The sequence below is a fragment of the Eleutherodactylus coqui genome, chromosome 6 (genome assembly GCF_035609145.1).
Source record: "Eleutherodactylus coqui strain aEleCoq1 chromosome 6, aEleCoq1.hap1, whole genome shotgun sequence".
Taxonomy (NCBI): domain Eukaryota; kingdom Metazoa; phylum Chordata; class Amphibia; order Anura; family Eleutherodactylidae; genus Eleutherodactylus; species Eleutherodactylus coqui.
The window spans coordinates 214,938,499-214,966,471 of record NC_089842.1 but is presented as its reverse complement, the minus strand read 5'-3'; the positions used below and the strand labels follow the sequence as shown (position 1 = coordinate 214,966,471).

Below are 27,973 nucleotides of genomic sequence, written 5' to 3'. Positions count from 1 at the left end.
ACAAGATGTGATACAGGCGGGCATGGAGGCTCTAGTAACCTGTTGTACCGCCTCTAGCTTGGATACAAGATGTGATATAGAGGGGCATGGAGGCTCTAGTCCCCTGTTGTATCGCCTCTAGCTTGGATACAAGATGTGATACGGGCAGGCATGGAGGCTCTAGTACCCCATTGTACTGCCTCTAGCTTGGATACAAGATGTGATACAGGTGGGCATGGAGGTTCTAGGACCCTATTGTACCGCCTCTAGCTTGGATACAAGATGTGATGCAGACGGACATGGAAGCTCTAGTAACCTGTTGTACCGCCTCTAGCTTGGATACAAGATGTGATACAGACAAGCATGGAGGCTCTAGTACCCTGTTGTACCGCCTCTAGCTTGGATACAAGATGTGATACGGGCAGGCATGGAGGCTCTAGTACCCTGTTGTACAGCCTCTAGTTTGGATACAAGATGTGATACAGGCGGGCATGGAGGCTCTAGTACCTTGTTAGGCAGCCTATAGCTTGGATACAAGATGTGGTAAAGATGGGCACAGAGGCTATAGTACCCTGCTGTACCGTTTCTAGCTTGGATACAAGATGTGATACAACAGCCATGGAGGCTGTAGTACCTTTGTGTACCGCCTCTAGCTTGAATACAAGATGTGAAACGGGCGGTAATGGAGGCTCTAGTACCCTGCTGTACCACCCGTAGCTTGGGTACAAGATGTGATACAGGTGGGCGTGGAGGCTTTACTACAATGTTGTACCACCTCTAGCTTGGATACAAGACGTGACACGGGGTGGCTTGAAGCCTCTAGTACCCGGTTGTACCACCTCTAGCTTCGATACAATATGTGATACAGTTATGTATGGAGACTCTATTACCCTGTTGTACCACCTCTAGCTTGGATACAAGACGTGATGCGGGCGGGCATGGAGGCTCTAGTACCCTGTTGGGTCATTTCTAGCTTGGATGCAAGATGTGATAAGGCTGGGCATGAAGTCATACAGGTTAGGTATGGTATTTTGCTGCATATGGCTTCATATTTGCTATAACTGAGACTCTAGATCGTGCAAATTCGTAAGCTGTTGATGTTGGCATCCCGGAGGGTCCTATATATTTTCCTTGGGCAGCCACAGCAGTGTGACGATGTCGTGGAGACATTCCTGTGACAGCCTTGCTGGAAAATGCCTTTTGGAAGCCGCCATGCTAAGGGATGTCCTGAACATATCGCTGAGCTATCATCACACCAGCAGGGGGCAGTGTGCTATGCCACATCAAAGGCAGCATTGAGGCGCTCACACCTAGGCATCAAGGCACAAACACAGACGTTGTGAGTTCCCAAACTATACCTGGATTCATCGCAGAAGACAAATCAGCTCTTTTCACAGTAGTCCACTTTCTTCAATAATGACAGCACTGCAAAAACAGGCAAAGGTGGTGGGGAGTTCCAAGTGCCTGGAAATGGTTTCAACAGACACAGGGGTGTAACGATGGTGCCACCTGTCTCTGGATAGTGGACAACAAAACAGTTGGAGTTGCTGGTGCTTGTCGGACAATTAAACAATCATCTCTACTGGTGGTTTGTCGAGGGCATCCTGAGCCCGGTCACCTTGTGTGCCCCCATCCACTGGTCCCACCACCTTCTAACAGTCTGGTCAGACGCTCCTCTCTACTGGTGGTCTGTCGAGGGCATCCTGAGCCCGGTCACCTCATGTGCCCCCATCCACTGGTCCCACCACCTTCTAACAGTCTGGTCAGACGCTCCTCTCTACTGGTGTTCTGTAGGGGGCATTCTGTGCCCGGTCACCTTGTGTGCCCCCATCCACTGGTCACACCACCTTCTAACAGTCTGGTCAAACGCTCCTCTCTACTGGTGTTCTGTAGGGGGCATCTTGTGCGCCCGGTCATCTTGTGTGCCCTCACACATCCACTGGTGCCAACACCTCCTAACAGTCTAGTAAGAACGGCCCAGGTGGGGGACAATTCGTGGATACGACCATCCAGCTTCTCTCATCCCAATAATGCACCCTTCTCAGACTCTGGTAACGGGGTGACATCTCTGCTCTGCCTCGTAGAGGCGTCTAGTGGTCAACAGGCTCTACACAAGTGGAAAAAGAGGTCACTGCACACAAGTAGTCTCTGAGAGGCTTTTATAGGCCAAGGGGGGAACCACTTTTAGGGCCTCAGGTGACAAGACCGTTCATCTAATCACTACAACTCTCATCACTTGTATATCTGCCTGAGATGGAACTGCATGCAGAGCTTTGCTACAAAATGACAACTTCTTCTAGGGGCTGGATTGTTTTTGACAAAGACGTTATATTCAACACAAAGGCTAAACTATCAAAATACATGGTCATTACAGATGCTCCCCGACTTGCGAACAGGTTCCGTTCCGGGAGCCCGTTCGCAAGTTCGCTTTGTTCGCAAGTCGAACAAATGGTAGTATGGAGGGGATCGCGGGTGGATCCTGCTCCATACAACGTCGGGTGCCGGCTGTTCTTGCAGCGGGCACCCGGCGGCAGCAGTTCCGACGAGCCTCGCCGCTTGTCAGAACTGTTAACACTTTAAATACCGCTCTGACGGCGGTATTTAAAGTGTTAACAGTTCTGACAAGCGGCGCGGCTCGTCGGAACTGCTGTCGCCGGGTGCCCGCTGTAAGAAACAGCCTGCACCCGACGTTCAGAGGGCTCGTACAGCGTCCCACGATGAGATCGTGGGACGCTGTGCGGTTGCTAGGCAGCCGGGGACCTCCTGAAAGGCCCCAGGGCTGCCTATGCAGAGTGCCTATCGAGCGCACGGCTTGCTAGGCGCTCTGCATAGACAGCCCTAGGGCCTTTCAGAAGGCCCCCGGCTGCCCAGCAACCGCGATCTGACCGGACAGGCTTCTATCAGGCTTGATAGAAGCTTGTCCGGTCCCTGCACAGCATGATGTAATGCCATAGCATTACATCATACTGTGCAGAACAGATTGTTCGCAACTAGCGAAATTCGTAAGTCGAATGTTCGCAAGTCGGGGACTATCTGTACTAAAAAGAAATGCGCCCGCCCGTGTAAATGCAAATATATATAAGTTCCTATACATCCATACAGTTTCACTAAACACTTTATAACAGAGATATTTTTCAAGCTGTACTAAATATTCAGGGGTGCCAAGAGTGACCCCACAACGGCATAGGAGAAGCCCTTTACCGCATAGGTGATATACTGGTCACTGCATATTTCCACACGATGCTACACAGGGATTGTACAGACAACCATGAGATTAGTGGTTTCATTGCTTTTTAATGCACCTCATCACCCATTGCAATGATAGGGGTGTTTAAAAAAGTTGTTGAACGCTGTTGAACATGTTTAAAAAAGCTGTAAAACACCACTTGTATGAGTGCTGCCTAAGACATGAAACGTGCTCTTACTTTACTGGAATTGTACAAGGAATGTATAGAACAGGGACATAAAAAATGCAGTAATCAGGTGTGAGGCTAAAAACTTTTGGAGATTCACAAAGTCCCTCAAGAACATTCATGCGCCAAAAATCTTTAAAGAACCTGCAAGGAAAAAGCAGCTGAGTGGATGTGCGCAGTACAGCGGTATTTGGTTACGGGTTTATACCGGGCAGAAGAGAATAATACCATTTATCAGCAAGCGAGCAGATCCAGGTGACAAGCTCTGCGGCTCCGCTGGCCTCTTCTCTATGACTTTACACTTTTACAGCAGTGCTACTATTTTAGCTGATGCTGCCATCTGCTGGTGTCTCATGTGAAGCTATTTTATGTAAACTGAGTAATGCATACAGCTGTGTAGCAGCATGGGTTGCAGATTTTGCAACTGATCAGCTATGCCAAGGGGGGCCCACAGGCCCCTCATCACATAATGAAATGCTAATGGTGTATGCCATATCGTGCTATCGTCTAGGATTTCTAATAGTGTACAACTGTCTCAGGTTGGTAAATCTTTGTCCTGTATTGTGCATAGTGAATGGGAATCATGGCCAGAACTATTACAGAGGCACTATACTGTAGTGGATTCTGTTTTGGTGGGATTGTAGATTACGCTGTTCTAGGGGCACTATGGATAGCACTGTTTTATTTGGGCACTACAGGTGGTACTGTTATAAGGGCATTCATTTGCACTGTTATTGGAGCACCAAGATAGAGGCCCTTTAGCATTGGAAAAATGCTGAATTAATTTTGTGCACATGCCTATTCCCAACCCTTAAGCTATACTTCTGACCCCTCAACGTTAAAGGGCCACACTAGGGAAACGTTTGACACACTTGCCGATCACTACATTTCAGCTGTTTGAAGATGCCCCAAGCATTGCATCCTCTTCAGGGAAATAACTACAAAGGGTTCAGAGGATGTGGTCACAGCTGGGCCCTAGAGTCTTTGAGGGCCCATAACATCTCTTTTTCTTATGTAAGGTGACAAGTACTATGAATGAAGAATTATAGTTGGTGGCCCTTTTACAGATATTGCATTGGGTCCTAACAGCTTCAAGTTACGCCTCGAGTCCTCTTTCTTGTCCTATAACATCACATCCATTCTGGTTCAGCATTGGAGTCTTTGTCGTAACTGGTGTGGATCGATAGCATGGTCAGGGAAAGCCAGAGGTCAGTACATGGTTAGTATCGGTTTACAGTGCAAGAGGAGCAGGCGGGTAGCAGAGTCGGGGGAAGCCAGAGGTCAGTACACAGAGCAGCTGTTTGTAGATGGAGGAGCAGGCAAAGGAGGATCCTGACTACAGGCTGGGACAGGGCCAAGTTTATATAGTGTGGCTAATCGTGCGGGATGGAGCTAATCAGGAGCTGGTTTGCAAGAGCAAGAACTGGACAAAGTCAGGCAAGGGAGCTTTCCAGCTGAACAGCTCACCAGGGAAAGACGCCGCCTGGAACACAGGAGTTCCAAGGTTCGAGCCCTAGCACTTGGTCACATGGGCTTTCTGCAACTCAGTCCTATTTCAGTGAGTGGGAATGAGCTGCAATACCGGGCGCCACCACTAAGTAATAAGCGGTGCTGTGCCTGGTATACAGAGAAGAGGTCACAGCACTTGCCTGATAAATGCAGCCACTTCAACTAACCGATCAGCAGTGGTGCCAGGAGTCGGATCGACACTATTCTTAGTACAGGTCATCAATATATGAGTCCTGGAAACCCCCTTTAAGTTCTTTAAAGGGATTTTCTCATGAAGAATATTATTTGGCTGCTTCTAGAACTCCAGGATCTTCTGTACAGAGGAAATGCTGAGCAAGTGATGAGGAAGCAAGACAAGTTACTGCAATTCCCCAGCATCTCTTATGACAAGCAGAGAAGACGCTGCAGCTTCAGAAGTAGACGTAGGACAACTCCTTTAATAATTCTTTACCCAGTTGGCCATTGAAAAAAAAAAACCATATACTGACTGTTATAGGTATTTTAACATGGTAGCCTATGCATGATGTTTGAAATAGTCTGCCATACATCTGCATACATTGGGAGTTTTAAAGGCGGGTTTAATGGCGCATTCATCAGGAAATGTACCCCGCCATAACCCTATCTTATCAGCTGCTTATCACACTCCAGAGAAGGATTTTGCAAAGCAGTCTCTGTGACAGGAGAGGGTCACAAGTCCTTTTACAGGGGGCAAGCTGTCAGGCAAACGATGCAAGGCGCTCAGCCCAGTGATGCTCGCTCCTGTGCTGTTACTGGTATTACTCACAGCGCTGCTGGCACAGAGGCGGAGCAGTGTTGTCCTTCCGTCCGTCTCCATTCTCCGTCCACAAGTGAATGACTGCTGTCTGCACTGAACGGCACGTCATTCAGTATTCTGCATGCAGAAACTAAAGGATTGAACAATTCTCGTTCAGTCGCTGCATGCGTTTACACGGGATGATTATTGTACAAGTTCCTGCAGGAGCGCAGGAATCTGAACGATAATCGTCCCTTGTAAAAGGGCCATAAACTGCTGATAAGACGTGGCCACTGTTTGTTTTTTCATTTTTGGATTCTCCTCCCCATTTTCAAAAAAATAGCTGTCTGAAGGTCGTTTTTTGCGGGACGAGTTGTATTTTTCAATGGTTCTATTTAATGTTCCATATAATGTACTGAAAAGATTCTAAATGGAGTAAGAAGGAAAAAAATGCAATTTTGCCAAATTTGGGGAGTATTTTTTTTACGGCATACACACTGCACCAAAAAAATTACATGATCACTCAATACAATTACGGCAATTCTAAATGTATATAGTTGTTTTTCTTTGCTGTACTACTTTTAAAAGAACTAAATATTTTAAAAAATATTCTGTCGCCATCTTCTGACCATCATAGCTTTTCCAGACTTCAGATACCTCCAGATAAGGTTGTGTGAGGGCTTCCTCTTTTCATCCTAGGGTTTCTATTGGTACCATTTTGGGGTACATATGACTTTTTGATCACTTTTTAATCAATTTTTTTCTTGGGCACAGGGTGATCGAAAAAGTGTGATTCCGTCGTCAATGAATTTTCTGGCAACATTCACCATGAATGATAAATATTGTGCTAATTTCACAGATTGGACTGTTATGTATGTGGTGATGCCAAAAAATTGTTTTTCAGTTTTTAACATATATAATATGGGGAATTGAAGGGGGGGTTAAGTTTTAATATCCTTTTTTTTGTTTTTTTACAACAAAAAATAACTTTTGTTGACTTATTTTAACTTTTTTTTTTAGTTCCCTAAGAAGACTTGTGATCATTTGAGCGCTTATACCATGTACCACAATATTTCCGAATTGCTTGCACAGCATTTCTCACTTTCAACCAACCTAGAATGTGAAGCGCTGAGCGAGAAGTAAGCGATACTCAGTGGTGTTCTGCCTGTCTAAATGCTCTGCATGAGCGCTAACTAGCGGTGACATAACCCGCCGTGCAGATCGTTTAGCTTACAGTCGTCCCGTGTAAATGGGGCATTATCATCAATCACGGAGACACTCCCACTTTCTAGGTCCACCATACAAAGGCTTGCATGTACATTGAGGCTTCATGTTCACGGGCAGATCGGATTCCGCATGCGGGAGCCCGCAGCGGAATCCGACCCTGCCTGCAGCTGAGGACACTGTGGGTCTTCTACTTACCCATCCGGGTGTGCGGAAGTGCCAGAGTATTTTTTTACTTTTTTTTTTAACTTCGGCTTTCCCGTAGAATCTGCAATTGAATTGCGGACGGGCTGCGGATCGGATGGCTTCCATTGGCTTAAATGGAAGCCGCCAATGGGGATCTGTACTGAAATGGAGCATGCTGAGATTTTTTTTTCCCGCACCAAATCTGCATGCTTTATTTCATTTGTGGATGCCCATGTATCCCTATGCTTGATTTGAGAATCTTCCACGTGGGTTGCCGACGTTGATCCTGCTAATCAAACCCGCCCGAGGACACTGGGCCTAAGGTGGAGTTCCCGTATGTTCTGGCCATCAGATATTTTATCTCATCAATATGGTACCAAATTGCTGGGGGGAATGATCTAATAGTTTCTACAGGATTGTTCATGGGATTTAGGACATCAATTGTGATGTTGGATGCTGAACTGGAAACCATTGCATACAGCATTTTTACATCGGCCTCTGGATAGCAGACCAGTCTACACAATGCTCAAAAATGTCATCAATTGTGTCCGGCGAAGGCAAAACACAACTGACCGGACACAACTGATAGATAAGCATCCAGCTCAAAGGGTTAAGATGAATATACTGTTCTTCACAAAATCCGTGGAATTATGGATTGCATGATCATACATAGTCATAATCATGTTCCCTCCAATATGAGGTCCCTGCATACAGTAACCTACATCTCTGCTTCCTGGGCCTTGGGAGGAGTGGAGAGGGAGTTAGGATTACAATGGTTGTCCCAACACTGCCATTATCTGTAATCCAGCCACGGCTCTTCCCAAACTGAGGGACAGAGGAGAACGCACAAGTGCAGCTCCATATACTTCAATAGGATCGCTGGAGATAGCTGACCACTTGAACTCATCTATGTCCAACAATGCACATGAGTGTCCTCCACTGCCCCACACTTCGGGAGGACGGCAGCTGGATCACAGATAGGCTGTGGTAAAACAACCCCTTGTGGCACTGTCTCTTCCCGGAGGGTAGGGGAGAACCCTTCTCCCAATCATTGTTATAAAGATTTGGTAAAAAGTCATACATTATTTTGAAGGAATGCTGCCATCCAACAGATGGCGCTGCAGAGGTATTGTTCCATTTCCCTTATGAGCAGGTCTGAAGGAGAGATAACACACAGGCCTGTCACTTTCTAGCACCAATGTAGAGATTATAAAACTGTCACATTCCTTGCCAGTGGACTGATTAAGTATTTATTTCTCTGCTCATTTTCTCTGGTATTGTTTTAAGTACAAATCAGTCTCCGATTTCTGTGCCTTTTCATGTGTGTACATTTGTATTTAGATATGTCCCATCCAAATCTGTTTCATTATGCCTGAGGAAGGATCCTGAGAGGTCCGAAAGCTTGCAATAACATCATGTATTTTTGTTATCCATTAAAAAGTCTCATATCTAGAAGATTACTTGGCTTCTCTTACTGAGAACAATCGCAACCCCTTTAAATCTGATTTTTAACTTGGATTGTAGGTATGGTTTAATATTACATGGCTTACCTTCAGGGTCATCCAAGTGCGGAGTCAACGCCAGAAATTTGTTAGTATTTACGCTCTCTTCATGGCTCCGTGCCGAGAACTGTTGAGACACGAGCTGGACAAAGCACAAAGATTATACCAGAATAGTGTGAACATTTATGAGCCCAGCGTCCCTTTATACGAGATATAGCAATAATGGCATAGCTAATTACATTTAGTACAGCTGAAAAAGGAACGTATGGCCGTCGTATTCAACCAGGGTCCTTATCCTTTATGGAAATTAATTTTTTTTTGCCAGCTAGCCAGAGCACCGCTTTACCTGGAACAGCCAGAGTTTTTGTACAGATCATTCAAGGGGTTGTCCAGTTGTAGACTATATCTAGCCTATCCTCCAGATAGGCCATCAGTAGTTGATTAGCAGGGGTCTGTTGCCTGGGACCTCTGCTGATCATCTGTTCACTAGGCTGGTGCAGGAAGCAGACAGCTCTGTTCCCACTGCAGTGGCCAGGTTCCGCATTGCATGCAAAATTCACATATGGTGCGGATTTGAGACATTTTTGCCAACAATTGAAAGGATGATGTCTGCTGCAAATCTGCAGCAAATTCCATGGCAAAATCCACAACAATGGTGTTGATTTTAACACAGGTTTTACTGTGGAATTTGCTGAGGATTTTGGTGCAGAACTCTATAGCAGAAAATCCACACCGATTCCGCTACGTGTGCAGGTACCCTTGGAAAGCTCAGGCAGATTGGACAGTTGAATTCAAACAGTCCAATCCTTATTAGAGATGAGCGAACGCGTTCGTCCGAGCTTGATATTCGTGCGAATATTAGGGTGTTTGGGATGTTCGTTATTCGTAACGAACACCATGCGGTGTTCTGGTAAATTAAACTTTCTTCCCTGAGACGTTAGCGCTTTTTTTTGGCCAATATAAAGACAGGGAAGGCATTACAACTTCCCCCTGCAACGTTTAAGCCCTATACCACCCCCCTGCTGTGAGTGGCTGGGGAGATAAGGTGTCACCCGAGTATTGAAATCTGCCCCTCCCGCTGCTCGCTATGGATGCATTCTATATGCGCTCAATGGGGCCAGCGGCAGCAGCGCTGACCCCATTGAGAACATATAGAAGACAAATCCTTCTTCTCTGGCACAGCTGTAACAGCTGTGGCAGAGAAGAACGATGTTTGCCCATTGAATTCAATGGAGCGGCAATACAGCATGTTCCACTGAATGCAATGGGCTGCCGGCGATCGCAGGATGAATGGTCGGAAAGGGGTTAAATATATAACCCCTTTCCTGCAAGTCATCCAGAAATGTGTTACACTAAAAATATATACCGGCGTATAAGGCGACAGGGCGTATAAGACGACCCCCCAACTGTCACCTTATACGCCGGTAATACAGTGGAGCAAAGAATAAAAATCATTACTTACGTTTTTAGATGATCTGCGGCGCTCCTGCAGGCTGTCACTCCCTCCTGGTCCACGGCAGAGTATTGCTTTCTCCACGAAAGACTTTAAATCCCTGCCTCCAGAAGCACACGTGCCTTCAGAAATCCCCGCCTCCAGAAACACAGCCTATCACAGCCATTCAATGACATCATTGTCATTGGCTGTGATTGGCTGAAGGCACGTGTCTTTCTGGAGGCAGGGATTTAAAGCCTTTCATAGAGAAAGCTTGTCTGCCGTGGACCAGGAGGGAGTGACAGCCTGCAGGAGCGCCGCAGATCATCTAAAAACGTAAGTAATGCTTTTTATTCTTTGCTCCACTGTATTGCCGGCGTATAAGGTGACAGTTGGGGGGTCGTCTTATACGCCCGGTCGCCTTATACGCCGGTATATATTTTTAGTGTAACACATTTCTGGATGAATTGCAGGAAAGGGGTTATATATTTAACCCCTTTCCGACCATTCATCCTGCGATCGCCGGCAGCCCATTGCATTCAGTGGAACATGCTGTATTGCCGCTCCATTGAATTCAATGGGCAAACATCGCTCTTCTCTGCTACAGCTGTTACAGCTGTGCCAGAGGAGGACGATCTTTATGCTGACAGTGGGGGAGTGGGGGGGGGGCACTCTTGCCGCTATTGTGGCTTAATAGTGGGACCTGTGAACTTGAGATGCAGCCCACCATGTAGCCCCTCGCCTGCCCTATCCGTCACTGTGTCATTCCCATCACTTTCCTGAATTGCCCAGATTTTCACACATGAAAACCTTAGCGAGCATCGGCGAAATACAAAAATGTTCTGGTCGCCCATTGACTTCAATGGGGTTCGTTGTTCGAAACGAACCCTCGAGCATCACGGGAAGTTCGTTCCGAATAACGAACACCCAAACATTTTGGTGTTCGCTCATCTCTAATCCTTATCTACCTAAAATGTGGAATCAGGGGAGAATGAGGTGGTCCACATACAAATTAGACGACTGGTCGGACCTGCAGAAAGCAGAGGGTTCCGCTGATATATGTCTGATACTAATGGCCACCTCAAAGTTCTCACCGCCTCTTATTAGTTTAGTTGCTTTAAGACCTAACAACTATCGTTAAAAATGTTTTTCAAATGAGTAAAAGTGAACGATTCATTCGGTCTAAACACGAGTCAACGACTGAATGGCGAACGAGAATCGTTCGCTCTTCGTTTGTCATTCATTTTATGCAAATATGAAAACCATCACTGACTCGTTCCCTTATCGTTCCGTTTAAACAGCACTCGTTCAGCCCCTCTCTTCACTTATTCAGCAAATGTGAACGACTAAACGATTTCTTTCACACGGGTGCTGCGATTTTCGGTAGCAGTGTGGCCAAAAATCGCATGAACGAGAGACAGCCGTGACCAAGTCTCCCATTTATGTGCCTGTTCAGACGGCCCAGGTGCGGCAAGTATTCGCAGAGCCCAGAAAACTGTCGGAAGGGGGAGAAAGTTTAGCTTTGCAAAACTCCCTTCCCTTTCCCTCCGCCCTCTGCCGCCTGTTGTAATGGGAGGCAGCGGGAGCTAGTGTGCTAATCTCCAACCCCCCCGCACCTCCCTTCTCCGGCAGCTCTCATAGGCTCCAATAGGAGTTTATGGGACAGGCTGGGAAAAGAGAGGTCCAGAACTAAAAGAAGTAAAAATGGCTGGCCGGAATGCGCACCATATGTGCTATCTTTGCTGTCCAGCCATTTTTACGCATTGGAAAAACGCCCCATCTGAAAGGATGCATTGGAAATAGAGATGAGCGAACCTACTCGGCCACGCCCCTTTTTCGCCCGAGCGCCGCGATTTTCGAGTACTTCCATACTCGGGCGAAAAGATTCGGAGGGCGCCGTGGGTGAGTGAGGGGTTGCAGCTGGGAGTGGGGGGGGGGGGAGAGGGAGAGAGAGAGGACTTCCCCTCGGCGCCCCCTGAATCTTTTCACCCGAGTACGGAAGTACTCGAAAATCGCGGCGCTCGATCGAGTAATTACTCGAAACAAGTATATTCGCTCATCTCTAATTAGAAACCAATGTGAATAAATTCAAATGTATATAAAAAATCTCAATTCTCAAACCTATCGGGTCACGTGGTCAAGAAATATAAAGGGCAATTTTCCGAAGGTCAATGAGAACCATAAATTTTGAAAATTCCTATATCGGAGTGGCTCAGTTCTAAAAAATAAAGTTGAAATGTTTGTTCTAATTTTACATAAACTTTAATTGGAATGACAGTGTTAGGAAAAATATATTGTAAATCTACATTATTACAATGAGAATGACACCTGGTACATCTTCCTACACCCGATAGTTTCCGATATATGACATAAAAAATAATGGTTCTCGTTGACCTTCACAAAATTGACCCCCCTGTATGTCTTGACCCCATGAACCGATAAAATTAAGAAATTGAGATTTTAAATCTATTCTACTAACCAACAAATATGCAATGTTTTGTAAAAAATCGAAAATGATCATCTGTTACCCCCTTCGGTGATTTGCCCAAGAATGCCCAACTTTTTCCAACTCCAGGCATGCTTTCTATGAAATGAGCTGCATATTTTATACGATGGACACTATTTCTTTGTAAAGTGGTAATATCATGCCAGTGCCATGCGATAACATGCGTCACTACATACACAACATTATCCCGCTGGCCTTAGAAGCAGCTGATTGGCACTGCATGCTGTTATTTAGTCTGTAATCTAGAGTGACTCTCCTGGATTTACTCCCCCTAGGACACATGGTGCATGTGAGTACCTAATTAATATGAACACAAAACATATCATTAGAAAACCCTCCTATATGTCATTTATATCACCAGAAAACAAAGGGTAACATTTGAAGAGCTGTCCGGAATATCTGCTTCCTCCTTGCCCTTAGCGTACCTCTCCATCAGCACTAATTAGCAGGATATAATGAGCTCAGCAGTATGACAGCAGCTCGCCCTCTCAACTAGGCCAAATCCTCTTGTCCTGTGGAGAGGTCTTCAGACAGGCTTGTGTCATACTGTTCACATCATTAAATTAACAAGTGGTGCACGAGCGGTTACTTAATACGATTGAAGGGCCCGAGGCATTCCAGGCAAAAAATGAAGGCTCCATGTAGATTCAGACAACTTTACGTGCCTTATCGAAACTGAGCTATGGGGCAGAAGGGTCACTAAATGCCCCTCCAGCCAACTAGCATGCTTCTTCAGGTCATGGCTGCTATGTTCTCTTCTTCTCCTTTCTGCTAACTTGAATAGCCGAGATGGGCATAAGCTATTTTCCAAATCCCCGACTACTTCCAGTACTCTGCCATGTTGTTTTTGGGGACAAGTATAGTCTATAGATTAGTGTTACTCAGCCACATTTCACTACCTGGAGTTCTCCCCACAGTTGTCTTCGGATCTCCAGACCTTGAGCTTTAACCTCTTTCTCCTTCGCCACCTTTTTCAGTAAGATTTCATCCAGAGCTTTCATCTTCTTAATGGCCTTTTCCAGTTTTGGATCAATCTTGTCTTCTGCACTCTGAGATTGCTCAGTGGAGCCTGCCAAAATACACAGATATAAAGTCACGTTGGCTCAAAGTGTGCTGTTATTGGCTCCTTACAGTCCACGTTCCAGCAGTGAGATCTAGCACCCATGTTGCCCTCTATTGCCCTCTCTCACCAACTTTTCTCCTGCACGGACAAATGGGCTCCGATATGCAACAGTCCAAACACATTTTGTCTGTTTCTCAAAAACTATTCCTAAGGCCCTTTTCACCAGTGTACACGCATTTGCACGCGCCTGAACGCTGCGTATTTGCGGAATGAATAATGTTTTTTTGCGTGTGCATCGGTGAATTTTACTGTACTTTTTCATGTTCATTTGCTGCGGCAAACAAAGATGAACCGATTGAAATGTCTAATTAGTGAGTTCCAGATGTGGTTTTTTTTCTTGCGCAATTGCGCAGTGTTGCACTCATCTCCTAGCGTATTGCACGTGCATTTGCACATCTCAATTGACTTCTATGTGGAATTTGGGTGCACAAATGTGCAGGAAAATGGGGCATACTGTTTTTTTTTTTTTTTGAATGACTGAAATGCACAGGAAAAATACGCAAATGTGAACAAGACCATTGAAATCAATGGGTTGTATTCTTTGCATATTGTGCGTGCAAATACACAAGAAACTATACCCATGTGAAGGGGGCCTAAGGATGCATTTACATGGGCAAATTTCACACACGAGTTCCGTCTGATAGAGATTTCAATGTATCTATATATATATGAAGACGAAAGCCCTCACTGACTGACTGACTGACTGACTCGCCAAAAGTTCTCCAACTTCCCGATGTCGTAGAAACATGAATTTTGGCACAAGCATAGATTATCTCCAAAATAGGAAAAGTAATTGGGTCCCAACTCGATTATTCAATTCTAGCGCAAAAGAATTAGCGTCCAACTTTTACGTACGGAATGTAATTTTCTCACTTTCCGGTGTCATAGAAACGTGAAATTTGGCACGAGCATTGATTATGTCATAAATAGGAAAAGCTAATGGGTCCCAACTCCATTATTCAATTCTATGCGCAAAAGAATTAGCGTCCAAATTTTACGTACATAATCTAAATCTCTCACTCCCCAAAGTCATAGAAACATTAAATTTGCCATAAGCATTGAATATGTCATAAATAGGAAAGGTTAATGGGTCCCAACTCGATTATTCAATTCTAGCGCAAAAGAATTAGCGTCCAAATTTTACGTATGGAATCTAATTCTCTCACTTCTTGGTGTCATAGAAACATGAAATTTGGCAGGGCATTGATTATGTCATAAATATGAAAAGCTAATGGGTCCCAACTCGATTGTTCAATTCTATGCGCAAAAGAATTAGTGTCCAAATTTTACGTATGAAATATAATTCTCTCACTTCCTGATGTCATTTTATATAAAGGAAACGTCGTATGGTTACCTTCCGTGGTGTTTCCTAGGTAACGCAGAGAACTATGCAAAATGGTGAACATATGTTTTTCCGGTATCTCTAAAGTAACCACGACTACATAAGATTTTCCGTGTGAACACCAGATAAACACGGGTACCAAATTAACTCGGGCGAAGCCGGGTATATCAGCTAGTTCATTCACATGAGCGATATCTCAATTGCAGTAATGCTGTGAGATTGAAAAATTGCTGTATGTTCGATTTTTGGACAATTCCTCGAAAGGAATCGCCAATTTTTTCCTATGTAACTGCAACTTTTACTATTGAAATTACTGGAAGCACTAGCGATTATTTTCACGTGCATAAAAAACGCAAGTACATTGCGCTTGTACCCACAATTGCAAGATTAAGAGTGCAATATCGGTCTGAGTTTCTGGGACTAATATTACGCTCGCCCGTGTGAATGCATCAGATCACACAGCCGTAATCACCTGGCCGGGCACTTTTATGTCAGGCAGGAAGGATAGTCCTGGAACTTATTGGCCGGACTACAGCCGCTGCCGTAGACTCTTATAGGAGCCAATGACAGCAGCCGGAGGTGGCAGTGTGACTGCTAAGCTCCCTACCCCTGCTCTCCTCCCCTCCAGTTGTTTGCAATAGGAGGCGGCGGGGGCGGAGGTTAGCCCTGCCGCCTCCTATTGCAAACAACTGCCTCCTTTCATTGCAGGCTGCGGGCAAGGGGCTGGAGGTTCGCTCTACTCCTGCCCCCTCCCATTGCAAACAGCCAGAGGGGAGGAGAGAGGAGGTGAGGCAGTGAGGGGGAGGGAAGGAGCAGAGATAAGCTGTCTCCACCCGCCCAACGGCATATATGCCGAGCCCGTGCATCGGATGGTTGCATATATATCGTCCGGCCGTAGAAACGCCAGCTGATATACGCACGCGTGAATAAACCCTTAAAGTGTTATTTTAACCAGAGACTTTCCTCACCTAAGCACTAGAACATATGAAAAATGTTAGATCTGTTTGGGTTTGACTGCTTGAACAACCACCAACTGCTAGAATAAAACCCAATGGGGACTAAAAGTAAAGTAAAAAAATCACTTAATTATTACAAAAATATTAAAAGATTAAAAAAAAGCTTTTTCCATTATTAACATAAAAAATTAAACAAATCGGCCATGTCCATAAAAGGTTGATCCAGTAAAATAATAAATTATTTATCCTGCACAGTGAATTCCAACAGAAAAAATACAAAGTGCCAGAAATTCTCATTTTTGGCCACCCAGTCTCCAAGAAAGAAACATAATAAAATCTGATCAAAAGGCATGTGCCCCAAAATGGTACCAATAGAAACTACAATTCACCCTGCAGTAAAGAAGCCCTCACACAACGAGGAAAAAAAAAGTTATGGGGACCAGAAGTTGGCGATACAAAATAGTTTTTAAAAAGTTTCCTTTTTTAAATAGAACAACCAAAAAAAACCTATATAAATTTAGTATCATCGTACTCATACTGACCCACAGGTAAAGTTATCATATTTTTATCATAACATATATGTTGTAAAAACTAAACCTGCCAAAAATTGCCGCAATTGTTTTTTTTTTTTCATTTCCCCCACTTAAAGCATTGAAAAACTTTTAAACATTTCTATGTGGCACTTTTAATGCTACCACTAAAACACACAACTCGCCCTTCAAAAAACAACAAAACCAAAAAGGCTCACATGGGTGGGGCACTGGAAAATTTAAAAAGATCTAGAAGTTAGGGCTTTTTCACATGAGCGTAGCGATTTTCGGTTGGCCGTGTCACGGCAACAGCGTGACCAAAAATCGCGTGAACGGTTGCACAAATCTGCCGTTTGTACGCCCATTCAGATGGCCCGGATCCGACGCATATACGCTCTGCTAAACTGCCTCCCCCTTTCCGCCCCCTCACTGGCTCTCAGCAAGGGGAGGGGGGCGGGAGCTAGTGTGCTAAGCTCCCGCCCCCTTCTATTGCTGGCAGCCGGTAAGGGGTGGAGAGGAGGAGGGAAGTGGGTGGGATGTTAGCAGACACACTGCTAAACTCCCTCCCACCTCCCTGCTGCGGCAGCTACCATAGGCTCCCATAGGAGTCTATGGGAGCCACCGCCGAATTCCCCCCGAACGATAGTTCCTGAACTATCTTTCCTGGCTGGTGTAAAAGTGCCCGTCGAAAATGCACACCGTATGCGCCATCTTGGCCAGCTGGGCGCTTTTTACGCCACGTGAATATGCCCATCTGAACTGATGCATTGTAAACTAATGCATCAGATGGGCAGTGTGTGAATAAAGCCTTAAAGGGGTATTCTCATCTTGGATTTTCACAGCTCTCGTTGAGGCCGCCTGCACACGGGTGGGTCGGACCCTGCATGCGAGATTCCCGCAGCAGAGTTCGACTCGGTGCCCAGCCGGTGACCCCAGCGTACCCCTCCGCCATCTCGTCCTCTGCTGTGGATGTAGTGGCCAGTGTGCCTATGGCGATGACGCAGCTCTTGCGACCATACTGCAATGGTGATTACAGAATGGCCGAGGGACGGACGGCTTCTATTGACTTCAATGGAACCCGGCCGTGCGTAGCCCGCACAAAATCGCAGTATACTGCAATTTCTCCCTTGCGAGCGAAAAATCACAATCGATTTCCGTTTGTGGGCAGGAAATCGTGTATTGTCATAGCATGCCATGGGCTGGATTTGCTGCAGAATCTGGAGGCGGAATCCCGCTCAAGATTTTGCAATGCAAATCTGCCGGTGTGCAGGAGGCCTGAAGCGAATGGGAGATATGGACGCAGTGTAGCACAGCGTCTCCATGGGTTTCCGTGGCTCCCATTCACTTCAATGAGAGCTATAAAAAAGTGGTCGGACCACAGTTTCTAGGTTTTCCCATCTCCACCATGAAAAACCAAGATGGGAATACCCCTTTTAAGGAAATAAAGGATTTCACAAGTCGGGCCATGCCGCTCCTGTAGTCTATAGTGATCACCATACATAATTAGCTGAAGCCCAGTCTGCTAGGTGCTGGAAACAATCCGGATTCCTTTGTTTGTAGTTTATTGCAGATATTCCGATTTGGTACCACGTATAAGGAGAAGCCATGTGCTGCACACATGTTCTATATGGAGCACATTGACTGCATACTATTAGACAAGTATGAAAGACTTTCTTCTGAGAACTCACTGCCAGACATCTTATTAGAAAATGGTTTCTTCCATCATTCAATCACAACTTTTAGAATTCTTTTTTTTTTTTAAGAGCCAAGTGGGAATATTTTATTTGATGAGTTATTAAATCTAATAGAAATGCTATCATGTGCGATGTGTTCAGAAGTTCCCAGATGTCTTCACTATGTGGATAAGTATGTCACATTGCACAGATATTCACAACCCGGATTCTTCTAGTTACCTTCTATACAATCATCTCCAGTTTTCCCATCTGCTTCACGATCTTCTACAGCTGAAATGTCTTGGAATTCATCTTTACATTCTTTATTTCCTAAATGAGAATCTAAAGTAGCACATTTAAAGTAGTTACATTTTTATACAAAACACCTTTAACCCTTTCCAATCCAATTAGTATCCTGGTTTTTCTAGGGGGGGCTTACTCTTTTTCTGCCGTTATACAACAGCGCTATATGCTGGTTAAAGTCAGTACTGCATGAAGTGACACGTTGGATAGGCTCTGACAGCAGAGAGGCTGGCAATATACAGTACGAGAACCCTGACGGACGTCTTCCAACATTGGAGATGTACAGCCTTAAATCATAATGTCTTCAGAGGTCAGACAGTGGATTGGAAAGGGTTAACCCTTTGATCAAAGCAAATGCAGGAATGCTGCATTGTAAAAGTGCTAAAGTAGACAGGGCCAGAGTAGAGCAGTTGTAAACTACTCTTAGAAATGATCACCAATAGTAGATCAGTGAGGGGCTGCTGTCAAGGAACCATGCTAATTAGCTGTTTGCCGGGCCGCTGTGTTCGTGCACTGAGCTAATTTTCTGCAGCAAGAAGACCACTCCATTCCTACTGCAGAGACCCAACTTGGTATTGCAGCTGTCTCCCATTCACTTCAATGGAAACTTTGCTTGCAATACCAAGACTGGCCACTGTAGCAACAACAGAGCTGTGCGCTTCCTGCAGGATTCAGCCCAGTGAACAGCTAATTAGAGGGTGCTCCAGGCTGCAAAGCCTCACTGATTTACTATTGGTGGCTTGTCCTCAGCCCAGGTCATCAATAATTTATGACTGGACAACCACCATTTAAAGCAACCCTTCAGTTTCAGGACAAAATTCTGTCTAGGAATTGAGAGTATATTTGTATTTGTTCTTCCCTGCCATCTGTCTGATCCACCATTCTGATGCCAGTTTTTGCCCGTCCAAGACAGTACGATTTTCTATCTAGCTAACACAAACTGTGCACTGCTCTCTGATTGGTCAGTGCTGATCACAGGAGCAAAACTGGCCAATCAGACAGCAGGTATAGTGCACTGGTAGACTAATACTACCAATGCATTGTGGGGATTAGGCATACGGAAGATTGCATGGGCCACCTTGGACAGCTGAAAATGGGAACGAAAGCCAGCAATCACATCTGCCAGCAACAGCAAGGATGAGCGCTGAGGCTGATCACAGCAGTTAACTCTTTAAATGCCCTGATCAAAGTTCGGGGGGCCCAAACAGTACCCCCACGATGAGAGCGCAAAGTGCCATTTGGTTGTCATGGCAGCTCAGGGCCTTCAGAATGCCCCAGGGTTGACATGTAGTTCTGCCTATTTGGTAAGGCCATGTTGCTGTTGCCACTAATACTGCTCAAACATTAAGCTTTTAAGCCTCGGTCAGAAACATTATCTTTTCTCCATAGGGAGGGCAACTAGAAGGTGAGTGAGTGAGGTGACTTATATTCATGCTCCTCTGGGTAATATGCAAATACAGGCGATGGAACAATACCTCTGCAGCGCCACCTATTGGAAGGCAGCAATCCTGCAAGTCAATGTTAGATTCTTTATACAAGCCTTGTAACAATGACTGGGAGTTGCGGTTTTAAGCCTGTCTCCCTTACTGAGTATCGATGGGGCATCTATGTGTACAAGGTAGTAAAGCAGGTGAAAGGAAATTTGTCCATTATGGCTAATAGTACTGAAATAATACAGCAGACACATAGTTATAAGTCATTTGTGTTCAATGTGCTGCTGATATGAAACTAAAGCACTCACCAATGTGTCAAAAATGCCCCGTTTTCTTGAAAAGCTTTAGTCTTCTTTGTAGTTGTTTACTATTCATTGATAGGAGAACCGACCACCTCTGCTACGGAGCGGAGATGGCCAGCGCTTGTGCACTGCTAACTCCATATGCAATGATCCCCCTATCAACGAGCGGTAAACAACTAAACAATTGCAAAGAAGACTAAGCTTTTCAAGAGAAGGGACATTTTTGACACATGTAATTGGTGAGTGTTTTAGTTTTGTAGCTGTGACACACTGGAATGGGATTCCCGAGATGGAAGACCTCTTTAACTCAATTCTGAGAAGAATGGAAGAATAGTGGAGATATGTGATGTCTACCTAGATCTTCTGGCTGTTCAGTCATCTTACCTTGAATTTTTTCTTGGCAGACTTCAATACTGATCCTTGTATAACTCTGTGAGGTCTTCTCACCACCAGCATCTTCCGAGCAGAGGGCAGGAGACGTATCTGGTTTATCATCTGAAGTCACAGTAAGATCCCACTGTTTATCAGAAGACATCCTAGCATTAATATATGAACATTCATTGGATACTGCACCCCATTTATGCCCCCTCCTACAAACGTTGGGAGGGGGTTCATTAACTCTCCACAACATGTTCACCTTGACCTTACTGTTTACATAGAAAGAGCCTTGTGGCACTGAATGATGACAAGAGGGGAAATGACACCCCGGGGAATGAAAGTAGACTCTGAAATGTGTTGATGTTTTTCAACACTAAATTGTGGCTTGCTTCATTTCTGGCCATACAGATACAATGGAGGTAATGCATCTAGGGAGGAATATGGCACCCTACAGGGGCATCATAATGTAGAAACACAGTACCGTCTACGGTTCACAACTACATCACGGGGCTCAGGAGTGCAGGTTTCATGCACATGGCTTTGCCTCGTGAGCCCTAAATGAACCCTAAGATACTTTAACTAAAGCATCATATTATACCTGTGATATTCCAGGCTCCGGAGTCAACACTTCCAGAGAACACAGTGATGAGTTCACTTTTTGTTTATCCACTTGGAATGAACTTAACAAGCGACTTCCAGGACGGGAACGAGACACCGTGGCAGGTCTGGAAATGTCATCCAAACTTCCCTTCATAATATCCATCTTCAGAAAGCTGAGAACTGATTGTTCTGAACTAAAACAAAAACATTTCAGATGAAGTGCAAACCCCAAACTTCAGATACATACATAACCACTGCCATCTAATACATACATAACCACTGCCATCTAATACATAGATAACCCCTGCCATCTAATACATACATAACCACTGCCATCTAATACATACATAACCTCTACCATCTAATAGATACATAACCTGTACCATCTAATACATACATAACCACTGCCATCTAATACATAGATAACCCCTGCCATCTAATACATACATAACCACTGCCATCTAACAGATACATAACCTCTACCATCTAATAGATACATAACCTGTACCATCTAATACATACATAACCTGTACCATCTAATAGATACATAACCACTGCCATCTAATACATACATAACCACTGCCATCTAATACATACATAACCACTGCCATCTAATACATACATAATCACTGCCATCTAATACATACATAACCACTGCCATCTAATAGATGCATAACCACTGCCATCTAATAGATACATAACCACTGCCATCTAATACATACATAACCACTGCCATCTAATAGATACATAACCACTGCCATCTAATACATACATAACCTCTACCATCTAATACTTACATAACCACTGCCATCTAATACATACATAACCACTGCCATCTAATACTTACATAACCACTACCATCTAATAGATACATAACCACTGCCATCTAATAAATACATAACCACTGCCATCTAATACATACATAACCACTGCCATCTAATACATACATAACCCCTGCCATCTAATACATACATAACCTCTACCATCTAATACATACATAACCCCTGCCATCTAATACATACATAACCCCTGCCATCTAATACATACATAACCACTGTCATCTAATAGATACATAACCTCTACCATCTAATAAATACATAACCACTGCCATCTAATACTTACATAACCACTACCATCTAATAGATACATAACCACTGCCATCTAATAAATACATAACCACTGCCATCTAATACATACATAACCCCTGCCATCTAATACATACATAACCTCTACCATCTAATACATACATAACCCCTGCCATCTAATACATACATAACCCCTGCCATCTAATACATACATAACCACTGTCATCTAATAGATACATAACCCCTGCCATCTAATACATACATAACCCCTGCCATCTAATACATACATAACCCCTGCCATCTAATACATACATAACCCCTGCCATCTAATACATACATAACCACTGTCATCTAATAGATACATAACCTCTACCATCTAATAAATACATAACCACTGCCATCTAATACATACATAACCACTGCCATCTAATAGATACATATCCACTGCCATCTAATAAATACATAACCACTGCCATCTAATACATACATAACCACTGCCATCTAATACATACATAACCCCTGCCATCTAATACATACATAACCACTGTCATCTAATAGATACATAACCTCTACCATCTAATAAATACATAACCACTGCCATCTAATACATACATAACCACTGCCATCTGATAGATACATATCCACTGCCATCTAATAAATACATAACCACTGCCATCTAATACATACATAACCACTGCCATCTAATACATACATAACCTCTACCATCTAATATATACATAACCTCTACACACACACACACATATATCAAAATTAAATTCTAGTCCACTACCCTGTGTATGATATGGTTAAAGGGGTGTTCCAGGGGTATGCTACTGATGATCTATTCTCAGGATAGGCCCTTAATATCAGATCAGTAGGGTTCCAACTTCCAGGACCCCATTGATCAACTATTCACTAGAGCTGCTGTCAGCGGAAAACAGTACAGCTCTGTGCGCTGTGCAGAGGCCACGAATGCTACTGTACATTAAGTCCTATGTAAATGAGCTTGTAGTCCCATTCCACACCACTACACAGTGTACAGAGCTGTGCTATTTCTGGTTGACAGCAGCTCTGGTGAAGAGTTGATCAATGGGATCCTGGACATCTGAATCCTCCCTACTGATCTGATAAGGATGGCTTATCTTGAGAATGGGGATGAGCAGCAATCGCATGATGGGGCATCCCTGCCATGCTTACAATGGGGCACACATGCATGCAAGGGATTAAATGGCAGAGATCAGAGGATTCCCTGATCTCCGTTGGGATGAGATTTGAGCGGAGTACTAGTCTGTGCCTGTGCCGGATTTAGAAAGTAATGATTAAAGATGACAAAAGAGATATAAGGGGAAAGACTGGATGCAGCAGAAGCGATGACACAACCCGTGTGCTGGAGCCATGCAACATGTGTGACCCGCCGTGCGCATGATGCCAGCAAAACTTGTACAGGATAGGTATTCCAATAGAAGTCACTGTCACATTATGGAACATTTACTAACTGCCAGAATGTGGCATCACACGTAGCATCTACTAAACAGCACCGCACACTAAATCACAGTATATGGATATATTCATATAAAACCTTCTGTCACGTGAGCTCAGCAGGTTGCAGTTTACAGATTATAGTATATGGAGATATATATATATATATATATATATATATACACACATCTAAACACTCTTTATCAAAACAATCCCTCCCCAAGAAGTTGTTGGAATCAGATAAAACTTTCTCTGTGTGATTGTAACGTTGATAGAAGTGATTACATATCAGAGCAAAAGCAGAATTTATTGTGTAAAACTGACCCCTTGTAGGGAGGCTCTAGTGCCCTGTTGTACCCCCTCTAGCTTGGATACAAGATGTGATACAGGCGGGCATGGAGACTCTAGTACCCTACTGTACTGCCTCTAGCTTGGATACAAGATGTCATACAGGTGAGCATGGATGCTCTAGTACCCTGTTGTACCGCCTCTAGCTTGGATACAAGATGTGATACAGGCAGGCATGGAGGCTCTAGTACCCTGTTGTACCATCTCTTGCTTGGATACAAGATGTGAATCTGGTAGGCATGGAGGCTCTAGTACCCTGTTGTACCGCCTCTAGCTTGGATACAAGATGTGATAAGGGCGGCATGGTGGCTCTAGTACCCTGTTGTACTGCCAATGATTGTGTCCCAGATGGTGCAATACATGTTCTATTTGTGATAAATCTGGTGAACCGTCAGGCGATTGAAGTGTGACAATGTTGTGGGGGCTCCTGTGACCCCCTTGTGTGTGCGGCCGAGCATTATCCTGCTGCCTCTTGGAAGCCGCCATGAGAGGAACACATGTGGCTGCAGGATGTCCTGAACATATCGCCGAGCTGTCATTGTCCCTCATATCACTACTAGGGGTGATCAACTGTGGTATGTGATAGCCCCCCAGACCATCACACCAGCAGGGGGCAGTGTGCCGCTCCACAGCAAAGGCAGGATTGAGGCGCTCTCCCCTAGGTCTCCGGACACGAACAAGGCCGTTGTCAGCGCCTGAACTAAGCCTAGATTCATCGATGAAGACAACCCCATTCCACTCTATAGCAGTCCATTTCTGTCATTCACGATACCTCTGCAAACAGAGGCGACGGTGTGGGGGGTCACAGGCCGTACATGTAATGGGTGCTGTGAGAGCAAATGTCCTTCAGTCAAGCACATGGAAATGGTTCTGACAGACACAGTGTAACGATGTCTTTGTCATTATCCCTGTCTTTGGATAATGGACAATGAAACAGTTGAAGCTGCTCATTCTTGTCGGACAATCAGACGCTCCTCTCAACTGGTGGTCTGTCGGGGATCCTGAGCCCAGTCACCTTGTATGCCCTCACACATCTACTGGTCCCAGCAGTCTGGTCAGACGCTCCTCTCTACTGGTGGTCTGTAGGGGGCGTCCTGAGCCCGGTCACCTTGTGTGTCCTTACACATCTACTGGTCCCAAGAGTCTGGTCAGACGCTCCTCTCTACTGGTGGTCTGTCGGGGTGTCTTGAGCCCGGTCACCTTGTGTGCCCTCACACATCTACTGGTCCCAACAGTCTGGTCAGACGCTCCTCTCTACTGGTGGTCTGTAGGGGGCGTCCTGAGCCCGGTCACCTTGTGTGCCCTCACACATCCACTGGTCCCAACACCTCCTAACAGTCTGGACAGATGCTTCTCTCTACTGGTGGTCTGTAGGGGGCATCCTGACCTCGGTCAGCTTGTATGCCCTCACACATCCACTGGTCCCAACATCTCCTAACAGTCTGGTCAGACATTCCTCTCTACTGGTGGTATGTAGGGGGCGTCCTGAGCCCGGTCACCTTGTGTGTCCTCACACATCTACTGGTCCCAAGAGTCTGGTCAGACGCTCCTCTCTACTGGTGGTCTGTAGGGGGGTCCTGAGCCCAGTCACCTTGTGTGCCCTCACACATCTACTGGTCCCAGCAGTCTGGTCAGACGCTCCTCTCTACTGGTGGTCTGTCGGGGTGTCTTGAGCCCGGTCACCTTGTGTGCCCTCACACATCTACTGGTCCCAACAGTCTGGTCAGACGCTCCTCTCTACTGGTGGTCTGTAGGGGGCGTCCTGAGCCCGGTCACCTTGTGTGCCCTCACACATCCACTGGTCCCAACACCTCCTAACAGTCTGGACAGATGCTTCTCTCTACTGGTGGTCTGTAGGGGGCATCCTGACCTCGGTCAGCTTGTATGCCCTCACACATCCACTGGTCCCAACATCTCCTAACAGTCTGGTCAGACATTCCTCTCTGCTGGTGGTCTGTAGGGGGCGTCCTGAGCCCAGTCACCTTGTGTGCCCTCACACATCCACTGGTCCCAACACCTCCTAACAGTCTGGACAGATGCTTCTCTCTACTGGTGGTCTGTAGGGGGCATCCTGACCTCGGTCAGCTTGTATGCCCTCACACATCCACTGGTCCCAACACCTCCTAACAGTCTGGTCAGACGCTCCTCTCTACTGGTGGTCTGTAGGGGGCGTCCTGAGCCCAGTCACCTTGTGTGCCCCCACACATCCACTTGTCCCAACACCTCCTAAGAGTCTGGTCAGAACGGCTGGTGGGGGACAATACATGGATATGACCATCCAGACTGTCACATTCCTATAATGCGCCCCCTCTCAGACTCTGGTAACGGGGTGAAATCTCTTCTCTGCGTCGTAGAGGCGTCAAGTCGTCAACAAGATCTACAGAAGAGTAAGAAGAGGTCACTACACACAAGGAGCCTCCGAGAGCCTCTTATAGGCCAAGAGGGGAACCACTTTTAGGGCCTCAGTTGACAAGACCGTTCATCTGATCACCACAACTCTCAGCATTTACATATTGATCGAACCGCATGCCGGGTCAGGCCTCCCTCACACATGAACGCAGCAAAGTACTGCGATTTAAATTGCGGCACTTTGTCACGTTTTACTTTGTTTTCGGCCGCAGCGATGCTTTTAGTACTCATTATTGATGAGGAGCGCTAAACGCCCAAAAAACAGAACAGATTCCTGCGCTGCAATCGAGCGGCTGTCTGAGAGGCTTTACTGAAAACAGTGGCAGCCTCTGACAGCGGTAGTGCTGCGGCGGCGGTGAAAGTGCAGCGCAAAATGCTGAAAAAAACATCTGTGTGAGGGAGGCCGTATACAGCAAAAAGACAGCTACCTCTAGGGGCAGGATTGGTATTGATAATGAATATATATACACACATATATATATATGTGTGTGTGTGTGTGTGTCTTCTGTCACGTGATGACAACAGATCGCTCATCACACACCGCAGCCAGTAATGATGCGGGCCGCTGGCAGTGTATAACCCCGGGGACGTCTGCTACGTGTTGTGCCGGCTACTCCTGGGACTTGCGGTCCGCCTGCCATCAGCAGGACTAGATACGATACGTACACGGTGCACGACCTCCTCTGTTTATCGATCGCAGCTCTCCATCACAGCTTTGTCTGCAGCGTCCGCGGTTGCTAGGTTACCATCTCTCTCCGCTCAGTGAACGAGATCACGTGATCAGCTACAGTGGCCGACGAGGCTCCAAATTGTGAAACGCGTTTCCACCAACTACATGGCATTAAACTGTAACTTCCCGTGTAGACTATCCATTGCTTATCTGCTGTCTGTGGCTGAGTAATATCTGATACCAGCGTTAAATAAAGGAACTGAAACTATTCACAAACCAATTAATAAATACATAATCACCCCAAATATCCCACAGCACCCTTGTGAGGCGCATATAATGTACTAAAAATCCATTGTTATTTATTGCCTTTTGTGTGTGGAGGGGGCGGAATAAGGACACTTTCACATCTGCGCTAAAATCCCTGTTCAGAGGTTCCATCGCAGATCCGGAACAAAATACCAGAAGAAATAGCGCTGCATACAGTAAAATGCCGGCAGCTGAGCGGAAACCGAACGGACCGCATTATAGTCAACGGGGTCCAATCGGCGCTGTTCATAAGACGGATCCATTCGCCCACGGGGATTCTCCTTTCCTGTTCCCCAAACAGAGAAAAAATAAAAGAACCCCCACCGCAGACGTGAAAACAGCTTCATTGCCGCCCGCCATTGTGATTTGTTTTTGTTTGTTTACTTTTTCTGTGGCGCTCACCGTGCAATCTTAACGACATGATAACTCTGCTCTGCGGTGGTTCCAATATAGTTTTTGTTACTTTTGCACTATAAAAAATATATATATATGGTTTTGTACTCCTTTCTGACGCCGTATAACAGGCTTACT

The 27,973-nt window shown here is 45.4% G+C and overlaps 1 protein-coding gene across 3 annotated transcripts in view; it reads right to left on the bottom strand.

The window, feature by feature from the left end:
• FSIP1 (fibrous sheath interacting protein 1) overlaps positions 1 to 27,217 on the bottom strand; it is a 78,664-nt gene extending 51,447 nt beyond the window's left edge. For 2 of the 3 annotated variants that reach the window (XM_066608702.1, XM_066608701.1), the window contains exons 1-6: positions 27,133 to 27,217; positions 21,144 to 21,339; positions 20,552 to 20,684; positions 18,370 to 18,471; positions 13,405 to 13,574; positions 8,616 to 8,709 (exon numbers count right to left, since the gene is read on the bottom strand). In XM_066608702.1, the coding sequence (XP_066464799.1) occupies positions 8,616 to 8,709; positions 13,405 to 13,574; positions 18,370 to 18,471; positions 20,552 to 20,684; positions 21,144 to 21,308 (664 nt within the window). In that variant the 5' untranslated portion in view covers positions 21,309 to 21,339; positions 27,133 to 27,217. The remainder of the gene's footprint in view (positions 1 to 8,615; positions 8,710 to 13,404; positions 13,575 to 18,369; positions 18,472 to 20,551; positions 20,685 to 21,143; positions 21,340 to 27,132) is intronic. The other variant, XM_066608703.1, reaches the window with a different exon arrangement.
• Positions 27,218 to 27,973: the final 756 nt, after the last annotated feature.